Below are 14,736 nucleotides of genomic sequence, written 5' to 3'. Positions count from 1 at the left end.
GCTGTGTAACCTTGAACAACTTAATATATCTTTGTGCCTCAGTTTCCTCATCTGTAAAATGGAGATAATAAAAGAGGCCTATCTCCTAGAGTTTTTATAAAGATTAAATGAGCTAACATAGATTCATAGTAAATGCTCTATAATAGTTAGCTATTATCATTACTAGTAGTAGTAGTGATGCTGTTGGTGCTGGTAGTGGTAATAGTCATGACTGATTAAATTCTTTGGAGGAGGGCCTCCCCTGGGGACTTCAAATACAGGGAATGGATGTTCTCAGGCTTCAGGATATTTACTTGCTAAGACAACAGCACTATGGCTTCTTTTATGATGTGACTGTCTTTAAAATAGGAGCTTCTGGAATTTTATGTGTTTTAAGACTTTTATGTTTATAATTTATATGTTTTAAGAATTTTATAGGGCCGGCCCCATGGCTTAGTGGTTAAATGCGCGCGTTCCGCTACTGGCGGCCCGGGTTTGGATCCCGGACGCGCACCAACACATGGCTTCTCCGGCCATGCTGAGGCCGCGTCCCACATACAGCAACTAGAAGGATGTGCAACTATGACATACAACTATCTACTGGGGCTTTGGGGGAAAAAAATAAAAAAAAAAGAATTTTATAGATTTTAACCATTATATTAATTTTTATATGTACAAGGTTAAAAATATTCAAGCTACTAGTATAGAAGACAATAAAATGCAAAAATAAAAGACTTCCTTCCTCCACCTCATTCTAGTCTTACGCTACAGAGGTAAACACTTTTAACCATTTGTTTTTAGTCCTTCTGATGGTTTCCTTCACAACTTTATGAACAATATGTGTATTCATCCATTTATTGATTCATCAACTTCAGATAGTGCTATTAGATTAGTTTTTAATATTGTTCTTACCAGCAAGATGTTCTTCTCAGGCCTTTGGCACTAACCAGCTGATAAATTTGTGCAGTTACTTAATCTCTCTTATGCTTCCATTTCCATATCTGTAAAATAAGACTGGTTGGTCTCCAAGTCTACTTTCTTAAAAGTGTTAGAGAGCATGTGAACTAACTTAAGCAGAAAAGGGTAGGGCAGCCATTTTATGCATGGAATTCGGAGATAAAACTGGTCTGAGGGTTCTCTGGATTCAGGTGCTAAAATAGCATCCCAATTTTAACCGTCTCTCTTGTCTTTTCTTTCTCAACTTGGCTTCTTTTTATGTATTGGCTTCCTTTTTGTAGGCTCTTCCATGGCAGCCAGCAAATCTGAGGGATTCTGTCCTTTTAGTTATCTGTCAGAGGACAAAGAGAGCCATTTCCCTTTCATCTTCAGTATGAAAAAATCCTGATTGGCCTGGCCTGACCTGGATCATATATTTATCCTTGAATGATTTGCTGAAGCCATACAATGATTGGCTAGTCCTGGGTCACATGCTCACCCTGTGACTGAGGCTTGGGGGATTATGACTGGCAGACCCACAAGGAACAGGGCAGAAGCAGATCTGTAAAGGAAGAAAGGAATGCTTTTACAGAGGAGGGGAAGAATTGTAGCTAATAAAAACAGAAGTCCACACCTCTTGGAGTTTCAGGAAACTGTGATTTTGAGAAGGGACTCATTGAATTCTCCACCTACTAGTGAGTCATTACTTGCTTTTATGAATGCTTACTGCCATGTCACCAACCAGTAGCCTCATTCTCCTTCCAGAAATAAAGCATGACCTCCACCTACACATTCTTTAACTTAGCATCAGCCCTTAGGAACTCTTGGCGGTACTTACACCACGCTTGAAAAACGAGTCCAGACATCAGCATGAAGTTCCAGGCAGACATCAGTGCTTCAGATTCCAGCTCCAACACAGACATTCAATGCAGCCTTCTTAGTAACACTCTATTGGGTCTTTATGACCTGGTACACAATGGACACACAAGGAAACCATTTCCTTTTTCTGTACAGGGACTAACTTTGTTATCTCAGGATACAGTCTATGCTTTGAAAAAGTGGCTGTAGAACATTGCAGTGATGGGAAGAATGGACCCTACTAAAGAAAAGAATTGCTAGAGATGACTAAAGTTCTCACCAAGTACTGAAAATATCCCTGAGGCACTTTTCCTCAAGGTAAACAAAAACTTGAGGCGTTTTTGACTGATAACCAAATAAAATGGAAAATGGGCACTGGTACAGGCTACCACTGCCTGGAACACGATGGACTGCCTGGCAGATGCCAAATTAGGAACTGCGCTCCCAGGTTCACAAACGCTCTCATTTGGGGGATGGGAGTTTCATATTTTGGATACTAAAAAGCCAGAAATATAAGTACTGTTATTATAAGAGCTCTGATTGTTTCCCTTTCCCATTATTCCTCTTAAAAGGATGCCTAGCAATCACTTCACAGGTGTTTAGTGACATCTCAGTGCAAAGCATTGCGGTAGTCACCAAGAGAACACAACGAACACAAGCCTGGTTCTAGGAGATCTGGCTGGTGGGTGTGAGATGATGATGTCACTGCCCAACCCTGACAGTGTCATACCAGCCTTGGGCACTGGAGCAGTTTGAAGGAGGGAAAAAGAATTGCTAGATGTTATTAGGGAGGGCTTCAAGAAGAGATAGACATTGAAATGGGCACAAAGGATGAAGACAACCTCAGTGGATAGAGAGAAATTGGCGGGGGTAGGCTTTCCAAAAGAGGGCAGTACATGAGAAAAGCCCAAGAGGAAGGAAAACCCAAGGTGAGTTTGGGGAACAATGAGACTAATTTGGAAAATTGAAAATGTGGAGATAGAGCAGTAGTTGGAGATAGGAAGTTAGGACTGTTTTGGACCAAATTGTGGAAATCTTTGAATATCAGACATTATTAGGGGAAGAAATTAAGTAAGGGATGAGAGGGACTATATTTTAGACAGGCTAATAGCACATTTATTTTACATGGAATGGGTAATAGAATTGGAATTCAGGACTGAGGTCTGGGTTAGAGATAGATATTAGGAAGTGAGGGTGATGCTGTTGACTCCTTGTGCAAAGAGAAGGTAAAGAAAGTTTAGATCTTGGTGGGACACCCATAATTAGAGAGCTGGAAAAGAACCAGTGAGGGAAATAAGGCACAGCATCAAAGGTGTGAGAACACTGATGGTCATGTTAGTGATGTCAGGGGAGGAGAGTCCTTCAGGAAAGAGGGGCTGGTGCTCCCATTGTCGGATGCTGTAGAGGGAGCAAGAATGAGGACAGAGAAAGGACTGGCACTGCTGGGTTACAGATCTGGAGCACAAATTAACCCTGTCTTTATGGTGAATGAAATACCTCTTCAATTAATTTTTAGAAGGTTTACCAAATCAGGCCAAAAGCCAAAAAAAAGTTTTGTGGTGGAAAGAGGGGAAAGGTTTATTAATGGAACAGTGGCCACCGAACCACTGTTTCTTTAAGGGAGAACATTATAGCAGAACCACATCCAACCTAATCCCACAGGAACTGTTTTGAGTCACACAAACCCCAAAGCTAGTTTTCTTAATTTTTGGACAGAATTTACCTATAGGTATATCTGTCTTAAGAAAAAAGAAAAGGAACTAATGTTAACCAGTGAAGTGATGATTATTCACAGTATAAAAGTATCCTTCCTTTTATAAGATTAGCTGTGGAATCATTTTAGTTTGCTTCTCTAATGCCTTTAAAATCCATTTCTGTTTACCAAAAAATGATACATTCATTTTTCAAAAACAGTTGAAATCAATGTAAAAACAGCATATGCATAAAGTTAATATGTGTATATGAATACACACCATACTGGGACTTGGTTAGTTGTTTATGAGTTCCTTTAAAATTCGTTTCTTTATAATGTTAAAATGTTACTGGGCTAAAAAGTAAGGATCATGAGATCTGAAAGTTGATGAGGACCTTACAGATATTATAAATTTCCTCTTTAAAGTTGAGAAACTGGGCCCCAGAGAGGATAAGTGAATTATCCAAGGTCGTCAACAGCTGGTGGCCGAACTGGAGTTGAACTATTTGAACATTTCTCTACTTGTTGACTCGGTGTTCCTGCTTGTAAATAACCTATGTGAGAGTGGCTTTGTCTGCAAGATAGCTGTACTCCCTTAGAAAAATGCAGTGTCGTCTTGCTGTTCCATCAAGCTATATGGTACTCAAGTTGTGTACTTCACAGAAATCTGGGGATTTAAATTAAATTCAACAAATATTTATTGAGCATCTTACATGTGAGTAGAGAGGAAGATACTGAAGATCAAATGTTTGGAAGGGGTAGAGAAGTGTGAGAATTGCTGTTTTGTTTTTTCAGTAGAATAAAGCCATTCGGTGAGTAGGTAATGGTTATTTCTTTTGAAAGATAGGCCACTTTGCCCTGAGTAATAACTCATCCTTACAAATACAAACTGCATACCACTGTTGTAGATATATTCCGTTTAGCAAACATAAACTGAAATAGAAATGACAGAAGAGATGGCACAGGCCTCTCAATGATAAAATGGAAATTTGAGAAAACATTAACCATATGAAACCTTAAAATATGCCTAATTCTTTATTTCATTCTAAGACCAACAGTTAAGTATCTATCTTTTTTCCCAGTTCTTTCAAATCTCAGAGAAATTTTATGCTTACGACCTTGAAGTTCCTCAACATCTATCTTACAGGGAGCTTTTCTTTGGTGTTTCAGTTAGAAATGAGATCACTGATTTTGCCTCAAGCATTGACAAAAAAGGTTGGAAAACAGATTTTTCTTCAAAAATATACTTTATCTATGTTAAGAATTAATACCAAACATTTTCAATTGGGAACAGTCCATATTAATTCCTTTTAATGTCCACTAAATTAGCATAGTTTTTGTAAGAATCAGCAGCTAATATCTTCCTGCTGTTTTCACTGGCCTATGCAGCAATAGAAATGAAAATTATTTAAGGCATTTAACTGTGATGTGGAGTGGATGCTTTTAGAACCTGACCTCACATTCCTCCCCCAAAAGAGGCTAAGGCTGAAACGCCAGTGTTCCAGCTCATTCAGATTCATCAGGCGTATCACGCCCGTCAGAGCCTGTCCCTTATCACATACAATTTATGTCAGGATACAAATCCTTGTCGTTTGATGGGGCTGTAAATGCTTTGGACCACATCCTGCAGCCTTCACAAAGCCAAATGACCATTTACGCCACGGAGAGCTGGATCTCTGTAGACTTCCCAGAGGAGAATTCTCTGCATCTGGGAAGGCAGCTGCAGGATTCAGGTTCTGAGGAGCAGCTCATGTCGGTGTTGACCCATGTCAGAACACCATCTCCCAGCCTCTCAGTCCTGTTCCTTGTGCTGCATGAGAGACACAGCCATCCTTTGATACTCTGGAGACGTTCCCAGGAGGATTATGAATTGGTCAGTAGTTGCTCCCTCTCTTTCTCGTGGTACATGGAATGACTTCAAATAGAGATCAACTTTATGTATTAAGACATAAAGAGCTACTGTTTTTCTGTAGCGGAGCCAAATGCAGTTCTTATTCTAAGTGGAAAGGACGAGTCTTTCTAAAAAAGACTTAAGTCGTGTGCTGATTTCACTCAGGTCACTCCTTCCTTGAACCCTCCTGTGTAATTAACTGTGCTCAGGCCTGGCTCTGTCTAGAGAGTCAGCATGATTTACAAAAGGCTCAGAATGAATTAAAGATTAAAGAATGGGCCATTTATAAAGAAACCTGTGTCATTTTGCGATACATGTTAAACACACATTCCCAAGCAGTGGTCAATTTTAATTTGATTTTAACATTCTCTTGTTTATGGTACTTTGTAAAAAATCCAAATCTTTATCCCTGCCCTCTCCCCCAACTTTAGGGGGAATGTATTTAAATTCATAGTTATTTTTGCACTTAAACTTTTGCTCCTCTAAACTCAATGCAATATATTCTCATTTGGCTTATATTAATTCATTTTTGTTGTATAAATGATTGTTCTAAAGATTGTGATTTATATGCCTTTTACCAGGGGGCAATAAGAAGTTAGTGCTAAACAAAGCAAGCTGTTAGCTATTGACCCTCACCAAGTGAACCTAGTTTCTACGATATGAAGACATAAATTGAAGCATGAGTAATGAAACAAGAACAAGACAATTGCAGTACTAATCTAATAGTCATAGATGGAACTTAATCTATACTCCCTGAACTGAAACCCTTGTAGGAGTTTTACATTCTGTTTATTTTACAGGTTCCCAGAATTAATATATTGAGCTTTCTCATGCATATGATACTGAGCTAATCCCAGCCAGAGAGGAATATGTCATGGGAACACCCGGCAGTTTATCCTCTAATTCACTTATTTACCTTCATTTGAAAATTCTTAAAATTCCCCAGTCCAGTATGGGGCCCTCCTATTGTGGGTTTGCCCTACTGAATATGCCTGATGAACCTAGTGGGGTATAGAAATTGCAGCTAGAAATTAACATCGTTGTCATTGACAGTGATGTGTCTGCCATATTTAGTATTCAGTTGTGTGTTGTGAGGGTTCTGGGTTAGTGTTGTAAGGGTGCTGAAAGTCACAATCCCTGACTTCAGAGTGCTTATAAATAGCAGGACCAGAGGAGCCCACAGTTCAGAGGGTGTGGTATTGCAACTCTTCATCATATAATGGCTTCTGTATCACACAATAAAAAATGAAAGAACATATATAAACCAACAGCATATTTATTCTGAAAGCACAAATGTTTTCCAGCTTCATAATCCCAAGAGTTTCTCCAGACAATTATAAGTACTCCATCTTTAATAGTATGAGCAGGGGATAAATTATTTCTTGCAATCCAGACATTGCTCCAGAGAGACATACTGGGAATTTCCAGTTTACATAACAGTTTTCCAGAAGTTTACTTTCACATCATTTATTTTGAACTTGGGCTACAGTTCCCCAGAGAAAAAGTGATATGGAGTAATAATAACTAACATTTTAATAAACCTTTTTTGTTTACTGAGCACTTTGGAGAGAATGATGAAGCACAAGGCTTTTGAGCCAACCAGCCCTTTCACATCCAGCTTCTGCCCTTAGACGAATTACTTGACCTCACTAACCTACGGGGAGTTCTTAAATGGGGCTAATACTACCAACCGTCCAGGACGGTTGTAAATGAGTCACTGCAGTGCCAGATCCATGCTAAGTGCTGTCCCTCATCTCCCACCTCTGTCATGGCTTTATGAGTAGAAGGGTGAGGAGCAGCTGCTGAGGCCAGCCTTCTTAGCTGGTCTTGCAGCTCACCCTCCATCGTCAGTTCCCCATCTCCTCATGCGCTGCTGCTGTTCCCTTGCCAGCCACTTGCAGTGGGAACAGGTGAAGAGGAAAATCTCCTGTAGTAAGTGGAACATTATCTCCATTTTTTAAAGGCCTGTTTTGTAAAGTAGCCAGGATTGATATGGTTGTTCTCTTCTGCTGTGGAACATTTATTGAGGTCACACTATGAGCCAGGCACTGTGCTCATTTATTCCTCACAGTGACCCCACAGTTAGTAGCTGATGGAGTTGGGTTGCAAGCCAGTATCATCCCACTGTGAGTCTAGCCTTTTTCTCTTATACCACACTGCCACTTGGCTAGTTACTTTTTCCAAGGCTGTTTTAATCTAGTGGCAGGAGAGATTACTGAACTGGAAAGTAAATTGGGTTCTACATCTCTCTCTATTTACCCCTGTCAAATCTCAGTCTTTGCCCCATCCAATTATCTGTAAAACTGTTCTTGTTAAAAGCTGTGCCCAAACCATTGGCCGGAGAGGGGGGGAGCGGGGGCGGTGGAGGAAGACTCTTGATTTTCTGTAATGTAGGAGGGGAATCCATTGAGTTAGCATTTACATATTCCCTTCCTGGGCTGCCAAGATCTTCTCATCTTTGTACCATTTCACCCTAAAAAGAATCAAGTTAGAAATCAGATATTCTTAAATATATTTTTAAATATGTCAATATTTAAAACCTTGACTGATGATTCAGATCCTAAAGGCCCTGGATGCTATGGCTGCAAGAAGGCATAAGAGTGAAGAAAGTTCACAGATTTTTTTTTAATCACATTGAAGGTCAGAGTTCTTTCATGTTGACTTGCCTGATGTAGCGAGAGGAGACAGACACAGCTCTAACCTGGCTCTGCAGGTAACTTGCTCTGTGACCTTGAGCAAGTAACTTAAAACCCCATTTCCCTATTTGTAAATTGGTCTGTGACAGGTGCATTGATGTCATTTCCTTAAGTATTGAAACCTTTAGAATTGAAGGAGGGGTAAGAGTAGAGAATTTCTTAGAGTTTTTGAATTGGAAGTGTGGTGGAGAGAGGGAAGAAAAAGAAAGAAGCTGGGAGGGGTTTGATGGAGTAGTTCTGCCAAAAGGAAGACTTTAACAATACAACACTCAAAGTGTTGTACTTGCCACTCAAGCTGTCTAGAACTCAATCTAACTTTTCAACCTTTACACAGTATTTCCCAGAGGTTCAGTTCAGTTTCATTTTCTTATTTCATTTTCAGAGAAAGGAGAGCAGAAAAAAAGGGAAAACCAGAAAAGTGACGAATTTTCATAACATAACTTTTGAGTAATTTCCAAAAGCCATGGGCAATCTTGCCTTGCAGGTTTCATTCTCTTGGTCTTTTTATCTCTGTGAAAATCAACTTTTGTAAAAAGAACTTAATGAGGACTGAGAAAATGACTTAGAATTGTACGTTCATCAGCTCAGAATCCCAGAGATGATGGGATCCATCATCCCAGATGCATTTAACTCAAGTATTTTTTTTAGAAATTATCATTTGCACAGAAATCAAGTCAGACATTTGAAGATTCAGAATGACTGTTTTTGCTCTCCCGCCTCCCACCCCTCAAATTTCCTACATATTCTGTTCCTCACCCAGTGCAAAATGGGGGAGAGTGGAGACCCCAGCAAAGCTCTTTATTGCAATATACACTAGTAGCCAAGTCACCAGAATGCCTAGTCATTTCTTGTGAAATGCTACATTGATAATTTCTTGAACTGTCACTACTAAAAGTATCTCAGCAGCTTTAAGCCTGCTTGGGTTAGCAAACTTGGTGGTTCTTCTTAATGACCAAATGAGTAGGCTTGACCCCATGGAGAAAGTCAGAACCAATATAGTGGTGGTTTGGGCTTTTCTGCCCTGGCTTCTTTGAAAACTGGCTTCTCCTTAATCCTGGGGCCGGGGAATCCTCACACCAGATACAGGGTATGACATGATGTCTGTAGCAGGCTCGGCAGAGCCACTACACACAGCTATTTGCTGATGGCAGACCAAGCTTAAAATACCTTAAAACACAGCTGAGGCCCGGGCCGTTGTGAGCCCAAGCTGGCCCAGAATGGGGGAGCAGGGCCTTTGAAGAGGGCCACACAGATCACTCCCAATCCAGGTGCACAGTCAGCTGAATGTTGGTGATAAATGTTCCAGGAATAGGATGCATTTTGCCACAGCTAGGAAATAAGAAAGAGACGGTAAAGGCAGGGCGATCAGAAAGGGACATTTGGGGATTCAGAATGAGAGTGCTTGGATGATGGGTTGTAGAGCTGGTGGGTGGTTTTTATGAGTTCTATTCCTGGGCCAGTTCTACCCAAACCACACAGACATCTGGAACTTCAGCGCCTCATGAATCCCACCAGGGGCATGGCTGCTTTTAAAACACTCAAATTAAGTTACATAGGACCCCCCAAAGTTCTTTGTTGTTGGAATCTTTGATGCTTTGCCCTGATTAAGCATATAGAACCACTTCTCTTTATACTTTTCAGTTCCCAAGAAAGTGTTTCTTGCTCAGTCTTTTCATGGATTTAAGTGTAATCACTTTACTGGGTAGTTCTAGAAGGGAAGAGAAGACATGGGAAGGAATTGAGAACGTCTTTGCTGATGCTCCCACATCTAATGATACTTGATAACAGATCTCAATCTTTTTTTTTTTTACTTTTTTGAAGTAAAATTGAAAGCAGCTTCACTTAACCCCTTTTATTGCTTTGAATTTCTGAAAGCTTGATTTTTAAGATTAAATACCTGTGGATAAAGAAGTTTTAAAGTTTTTGTTTTTTAGTTTTAAAAGGTTTAAAGTTAGGAGTATAGCTTTGCCTCTTCATGGAATTGTTGTTCCTGTTTTATCTGCTTGTTATAGTGCCACCTTCTGTTGAAGTTTCTTTTGACAGCCATTGATGTGAATAAATGAAAAATATCTGATGTGAATAAAGGAAAACCTTTTGGATGTAAAATTCAGCTAAACAGGAAAGGTTTTAAGTAAAATAGAGTATGATTTTACCTAATTGCTAGTGGCTTACTAACTTCTTTTTCATAAATTAAAATTCATACTATCTCTTCTTGATGGAAAACACTTGGGGAATTAAAACTGCATTATAAAATTAATAATTTGTTATTGCTTATTAAACACCTACATGTTAACAAAAGATGTCATTTGCATGTGTTTTAGATATGGCACAAAATATTGGTATGTAATAAAGTTTATATATATAATTTTATTTATTTTTTTTTGTGAGGAAGATCAGCCCTGAGCTAACATCCATGCTAATCCTCCTCGTTTTGCTGAGGAAGACTGGCCCTGAGCTAACATCTATTGCCAATCCTCCTTTTTTTTGTTTTTTCCCTTTTCCCCCTAAAGCCTCAGTAGATAGTTGTGTCATAGTTGCACATCCTTCTAGTTACTGTATGTGGGTCGCGGCCTCAGCATGGCCCCGGGAAGCGGTGCGTTGGTGCGCGCCCAGGATCCCAACCCAGGCCGCCAGTAGTGGAGCGGGCACACTTAACCGCTAAGCCACAGGGCGGCCCCTGTATATATAATTTTAAACTCAGGGTTTACTACTAAAATTTTGGGTAGAGTAAATTTCGCATTTTGTAGGGAACAAATGAAGAAATTAGTGGCTCCCCGCCCCCAAATCAGCCTGTAGTATTTATTGAATGCAGAGCTGACAGCACTGAAGTAGGTAAATTGGACTAACCTAAATCTGCCAAAAAAAAAAAAACCTAAATCAAGTGTTTTTTTTCTAACTCTCATTTTGATAGAATAGTTTTTCCAAAAATTGGCTGCAAATGAGAGGGCTGAAAACACACGTCAGAAGTTTTTCTCTTAATATTTCTGGTTCTAGTAAAATTAAACCTGGCTCCTGGAAATCAGACAAAATTTCCATCACGATGTGTAAACTGGTTTGGATCACCTTAGGTAAAACAAAATAGACATCGAGATAACGATCGTCTTTAGTTGATTTAGCGCCAGGTCCAGAATGGATTACAGGCTGCACGCTTCAGGCTCATCACACGTGCCTTGTGCCCCAGGTAGAGTCAGCAGCCAGCATCCAGGGGAAGTTATGCTCACAAGATATCCTCACTGCCTCAAATGAGCCTTCCTTCTGGTTCCCTCTCTGAAGGTGTCGCTTCTCTCTCTCCCCCCCCCCCCCAGGGACCCTCTGAAAATCCAGCAGCTCCAGAACCAGATCCGACTGGAGCAGGAGGCCAGCGCGCGCCCCTCCGCGCCGCCCTCGCCGCCCTTCCCGCCGCCGCCCGCCTTCCCCGAGCTCGCGGCCCGCGCGTCGCCCGCCTCGCCGGAGCCCATGAGCGCGCTCGCCTCGCGCTCGGCGCCCGCCATGCAGTCGTCCGGCTCCTTCAACTACGCGCGCCCCAAGCAGTTCATCGCCGCGCAGAACCTGGGCCCCGGCTCGGGCCACGGCACGCCGGTCTCCAGCCCCAGCTCCTCCAGCCTGCCGTCGCCCATGTCCCCCACGCTGAAGCCGTTCGGCCGCGCGGCCGCGCCGCCCTTCGCACAGCCCTTCGGCGCCGAGGCCGAGGCGGCGTGGTACCCGTCCTCGCCGTCGCCCCCGCCGCCGCCGCCCCCGGTCTTCAGCCCCACCACGGCCTTCCCGGTGCCCGCCGTGTTCCCCCTCCCCCCGCCGCCGCCGCCGCTCCCCAGCCCGGGCCCGGCCCCGCACTGCGCCTCGCCCGCCGCCCGCTACGGCCCCGGCCAGACGCCCGCGGCCTTCCTCAGCGCCCTGCTCCCCTCGCAGCCCACGCCGGTGGCCGTCAACGCCCTGGGCCTGCCCAAGGGCGTCACCCCCGTGTGAGTGACAGCCGCCCGCCTAAGGTGGCACTGCAGCCCCCACACACCCCTCCCAAAGTGCGCCCATAGACCTACAATGCGGGGGGAACCACTGCACCATGGTTACATACTTCCCTCCATCTAGCGTTCATATTTTTATCACAGCAACTTTACCAAGCTATTCTTGCATAGCTACCTTCCCATGACTAAGATCAGCACTTCTGCATTAAGCAATAGAAGATTCTCGTCAGGAACTACCCAGTGCTCTTCCTAATCATGATGATAGTGGTGTTAGCTACCATTGGCCGAGCACTGTGCTAAGCAATTCACCTATGTTATCTGAGTTGATACATTCCCAAGAGGTATCGTTGCTCCACTTATAAATGAGGATTCCAGGAAATAATTTGCCCAGAGTCACATAGCCACCAAACTGAGATCTGAATCCATGTCTGTCTGACTCCACATCCATGCTCTTATCACCAAACTCGGCACCTTACGATTTCAGATCACTGCTACCATAGCCGTGGAGGGGCTCGGTTATTAGGTATACACGTATGTTTTGACATATCAGAATTAACAGAATTAAGAAGTAAGCCTTTACCTGTATGTGGTAACTGATTGGAAGGGGGAAAACATGTAAATGTCTTTGTTCTTGCAAATAAGTGAGGGCATGTGCAATCTAGTGAAGAAATGGTGGTGTCCCTGGCCAGCAGTGGTCTCTGGGTGGAGTATGTGGCTCCTCTGTCTCAGGTTTTCTATTTGCAGATTATCTACTACCCATCTATCCTTATGTCACAGTGATGATGTGGCAGCCCTCTGAAATCTTTAAATAGAAAATGTATGAAGGTAAAGACGACGACATCTACAAAAGTATAGTAAAGCTTTCAAAAGAAACATTTCATACAGGTGTTTGGCACGTTTTGTGGAGGAGTAAAAGCTAGCACATACACACTTTACTGAAGAGTTCCAAAATGAGTACGCGCTAGCAAAGGTCAGGCCAGTTCCGGTATCTCAACTCTTCCTGTTGAAATCCTACTTCAGAGTTTGCCAGAATCCCAATATTGTTCAGAGAGAAAAGGAAACTCTACTGAAGAATAAAAAGAGAAGACCTTAGAAGTCAGGTTATTTTCATTTGTATGAAAGTTGTCCATTCTGGGATGTCCTAATGCCGCCTTAAAGATGTTCGGCTTTGACAAGGTGTATCAAGGAGCTTCAGTTAGCAACCTCTTGTTTTTTAGGCAGTTTCTGAATGTTGATTACATGATGTAATCTGGCTTCTTCTCAAATCCTTTTTGGAAACAGCTCAGTCAAATGAATACGTAAATAAATAAGTCTAATCAAGGAGAGGAACCTATAGTAATGATGTGATACCCGGCTTCTATTGCAAGTTGAGTCAGGCAACTGGCCCGAGAAAAACCATTGTCTTTCTTCACTTTTCTGTTTGAGCTTTTATTTGGCTGCTTGGAAATGAAGTATTATCTTGCTACAAAGAAGCTGTTAGATTTAAAAAGCATGGTTTGTTGCATGACACTTTTAGTCTTCTCTCACTATAAAATGGTACTGATTCTTGCTCTCCAGGAAGATAAGGACTGTATGAATAATCTAATATTTCTTATATAGAATTTGATCAAAGGTTAGTCTATCAGAGGCATTAGTGGTCACGTCTTTTATCATCTTAAGTAGAAACACAGTGGTTTATTCTGATCTTCGACTTTAAAATTCTTTTCAGAAGAAAAGCAGTTTGAAGGGCTTACCTCAAGTAACAGGAGCACCTGCTTCATATCAGCATCATTTTATGGAGTCAAAATACTTTATAACTGTGACCACAAGAGTCCAGTAGCTCCTGCCATTTCTTAAAATTAAAATTTAATGGAGAAGTTAAGCTGATGTTGTGGCTATGGAAAACTATACTCAAAGATAGTTGGGCGCTGTGACACCAAAGATAAGTGGCAATACCAGGCCGCAGATTAACTCTGTGCCAGCCTAATAAGCCATTATAATATGGTTACCCTTTTGTCTTTAAGGAATTTTCCTCTTGCTAAAGCACACACACTTGAAGAATTCATTCTTTTGATTTGATACATGTGACTTTTGAAACATTTTTTCCTCTGTATGTTGTGGGAATCCCTCGTTTTTGCATTCTGAATTAAAATGAAAAGGTAGCTATTCATCATAATAATCCAAATAATTTGGCAAAGACTGACTGTCCCTTTTTCGGGGCTGCCATGACTAGCTGGCATTCTTGAACTGGTAGGTACTGCCCAACTATTGTCAAATAAATCTTTTAAATTACTTTCATGTATATTTCATTGGGAACTTGTGGCGCTTATGACAGCAAATTCGGTTTCACTGACGTGTTATTTCTCTGGTGGATGGTTTTGCCATATATGTCAAGTGCCAGTAAATAGATGGATTGTACATGACTCAGTGAAGTAGAAATACATTTTTTTTTGCCTGCCTTGTTTTACCAAAATTTTAAATATAAATTTCACATATTTCAGTTTTCTTAATCATCAGTTGCATACTAGCTATTTCATTCTGTTTGTATGTTTAGCATTGTCCTTGTTTTAATCTGGAGAAGAATAGGCTGGTTAAGTACTAAGTTTCTAAATAGTCTGGAGATAAGGTTCTGTTTCTCATGTGTCTGGGTAGCAGAGGTCAAGGCAGGGAACAAAGGCCATCGATGCCAGTGATAAACCACAGTCAAGAAGGCAAATGACAATGGGCCTCTCTCAGACTCGCAGC

The 14,736-nt window shown here is 41.6% G+C and overlaps 1 protein-coding gene across 3 annotated transcripts in view; it reads left to right on the top strand.

Moving 5' to 3' along the window:
* The window catches only part of PALLD (palladin, cytoskeletal associated protein), a 241,680-nt gene that overhangs the window by 187,271 nt on the left and 39,673 nt on the right, over nucleotides 1-14,736 (top strand). For 2 of the 3 annotated variants that reach the window (XM_087437441.1, XM_087437442.1), the window contains one exon: nucleotides 11,359-12,012. The exons of the other annotated variant lie outside the window; for it this stretch is intronic. In XM_087437441.1, coding sequence (XP_087293567.1) covers nucleotides 11,359-12,012 — 654 coding nt within the window. The remainder of the gene's footprint in view (nucleotides 1-11,358; nucleotides 12,013-14,736) is intronic. 3 annotated transcript variants of the gene reach the window in all.

This window comes from Ceratotherium simum, chromosome 12 (genome assembly GCF_057802395.1).
Source record: "Ceratotherium simum simum isolate JZ-2026a chromosome 12, ASM5780239v1, whole genome shotgun sequence".
In the NCBI taxonomy this organism is placed as follows: domain Eukaryota; kingdom Metazoa; phylum Chordata; class Mammalia; order Perissodactyla; family Rhinocerotidae; genus Ceratotherium; species Ceratotherium simum.
Note: the sequence above shows the minus strand (reverse complement) of the source record. Positions and strands in the feature narration are given on the sequence as shown.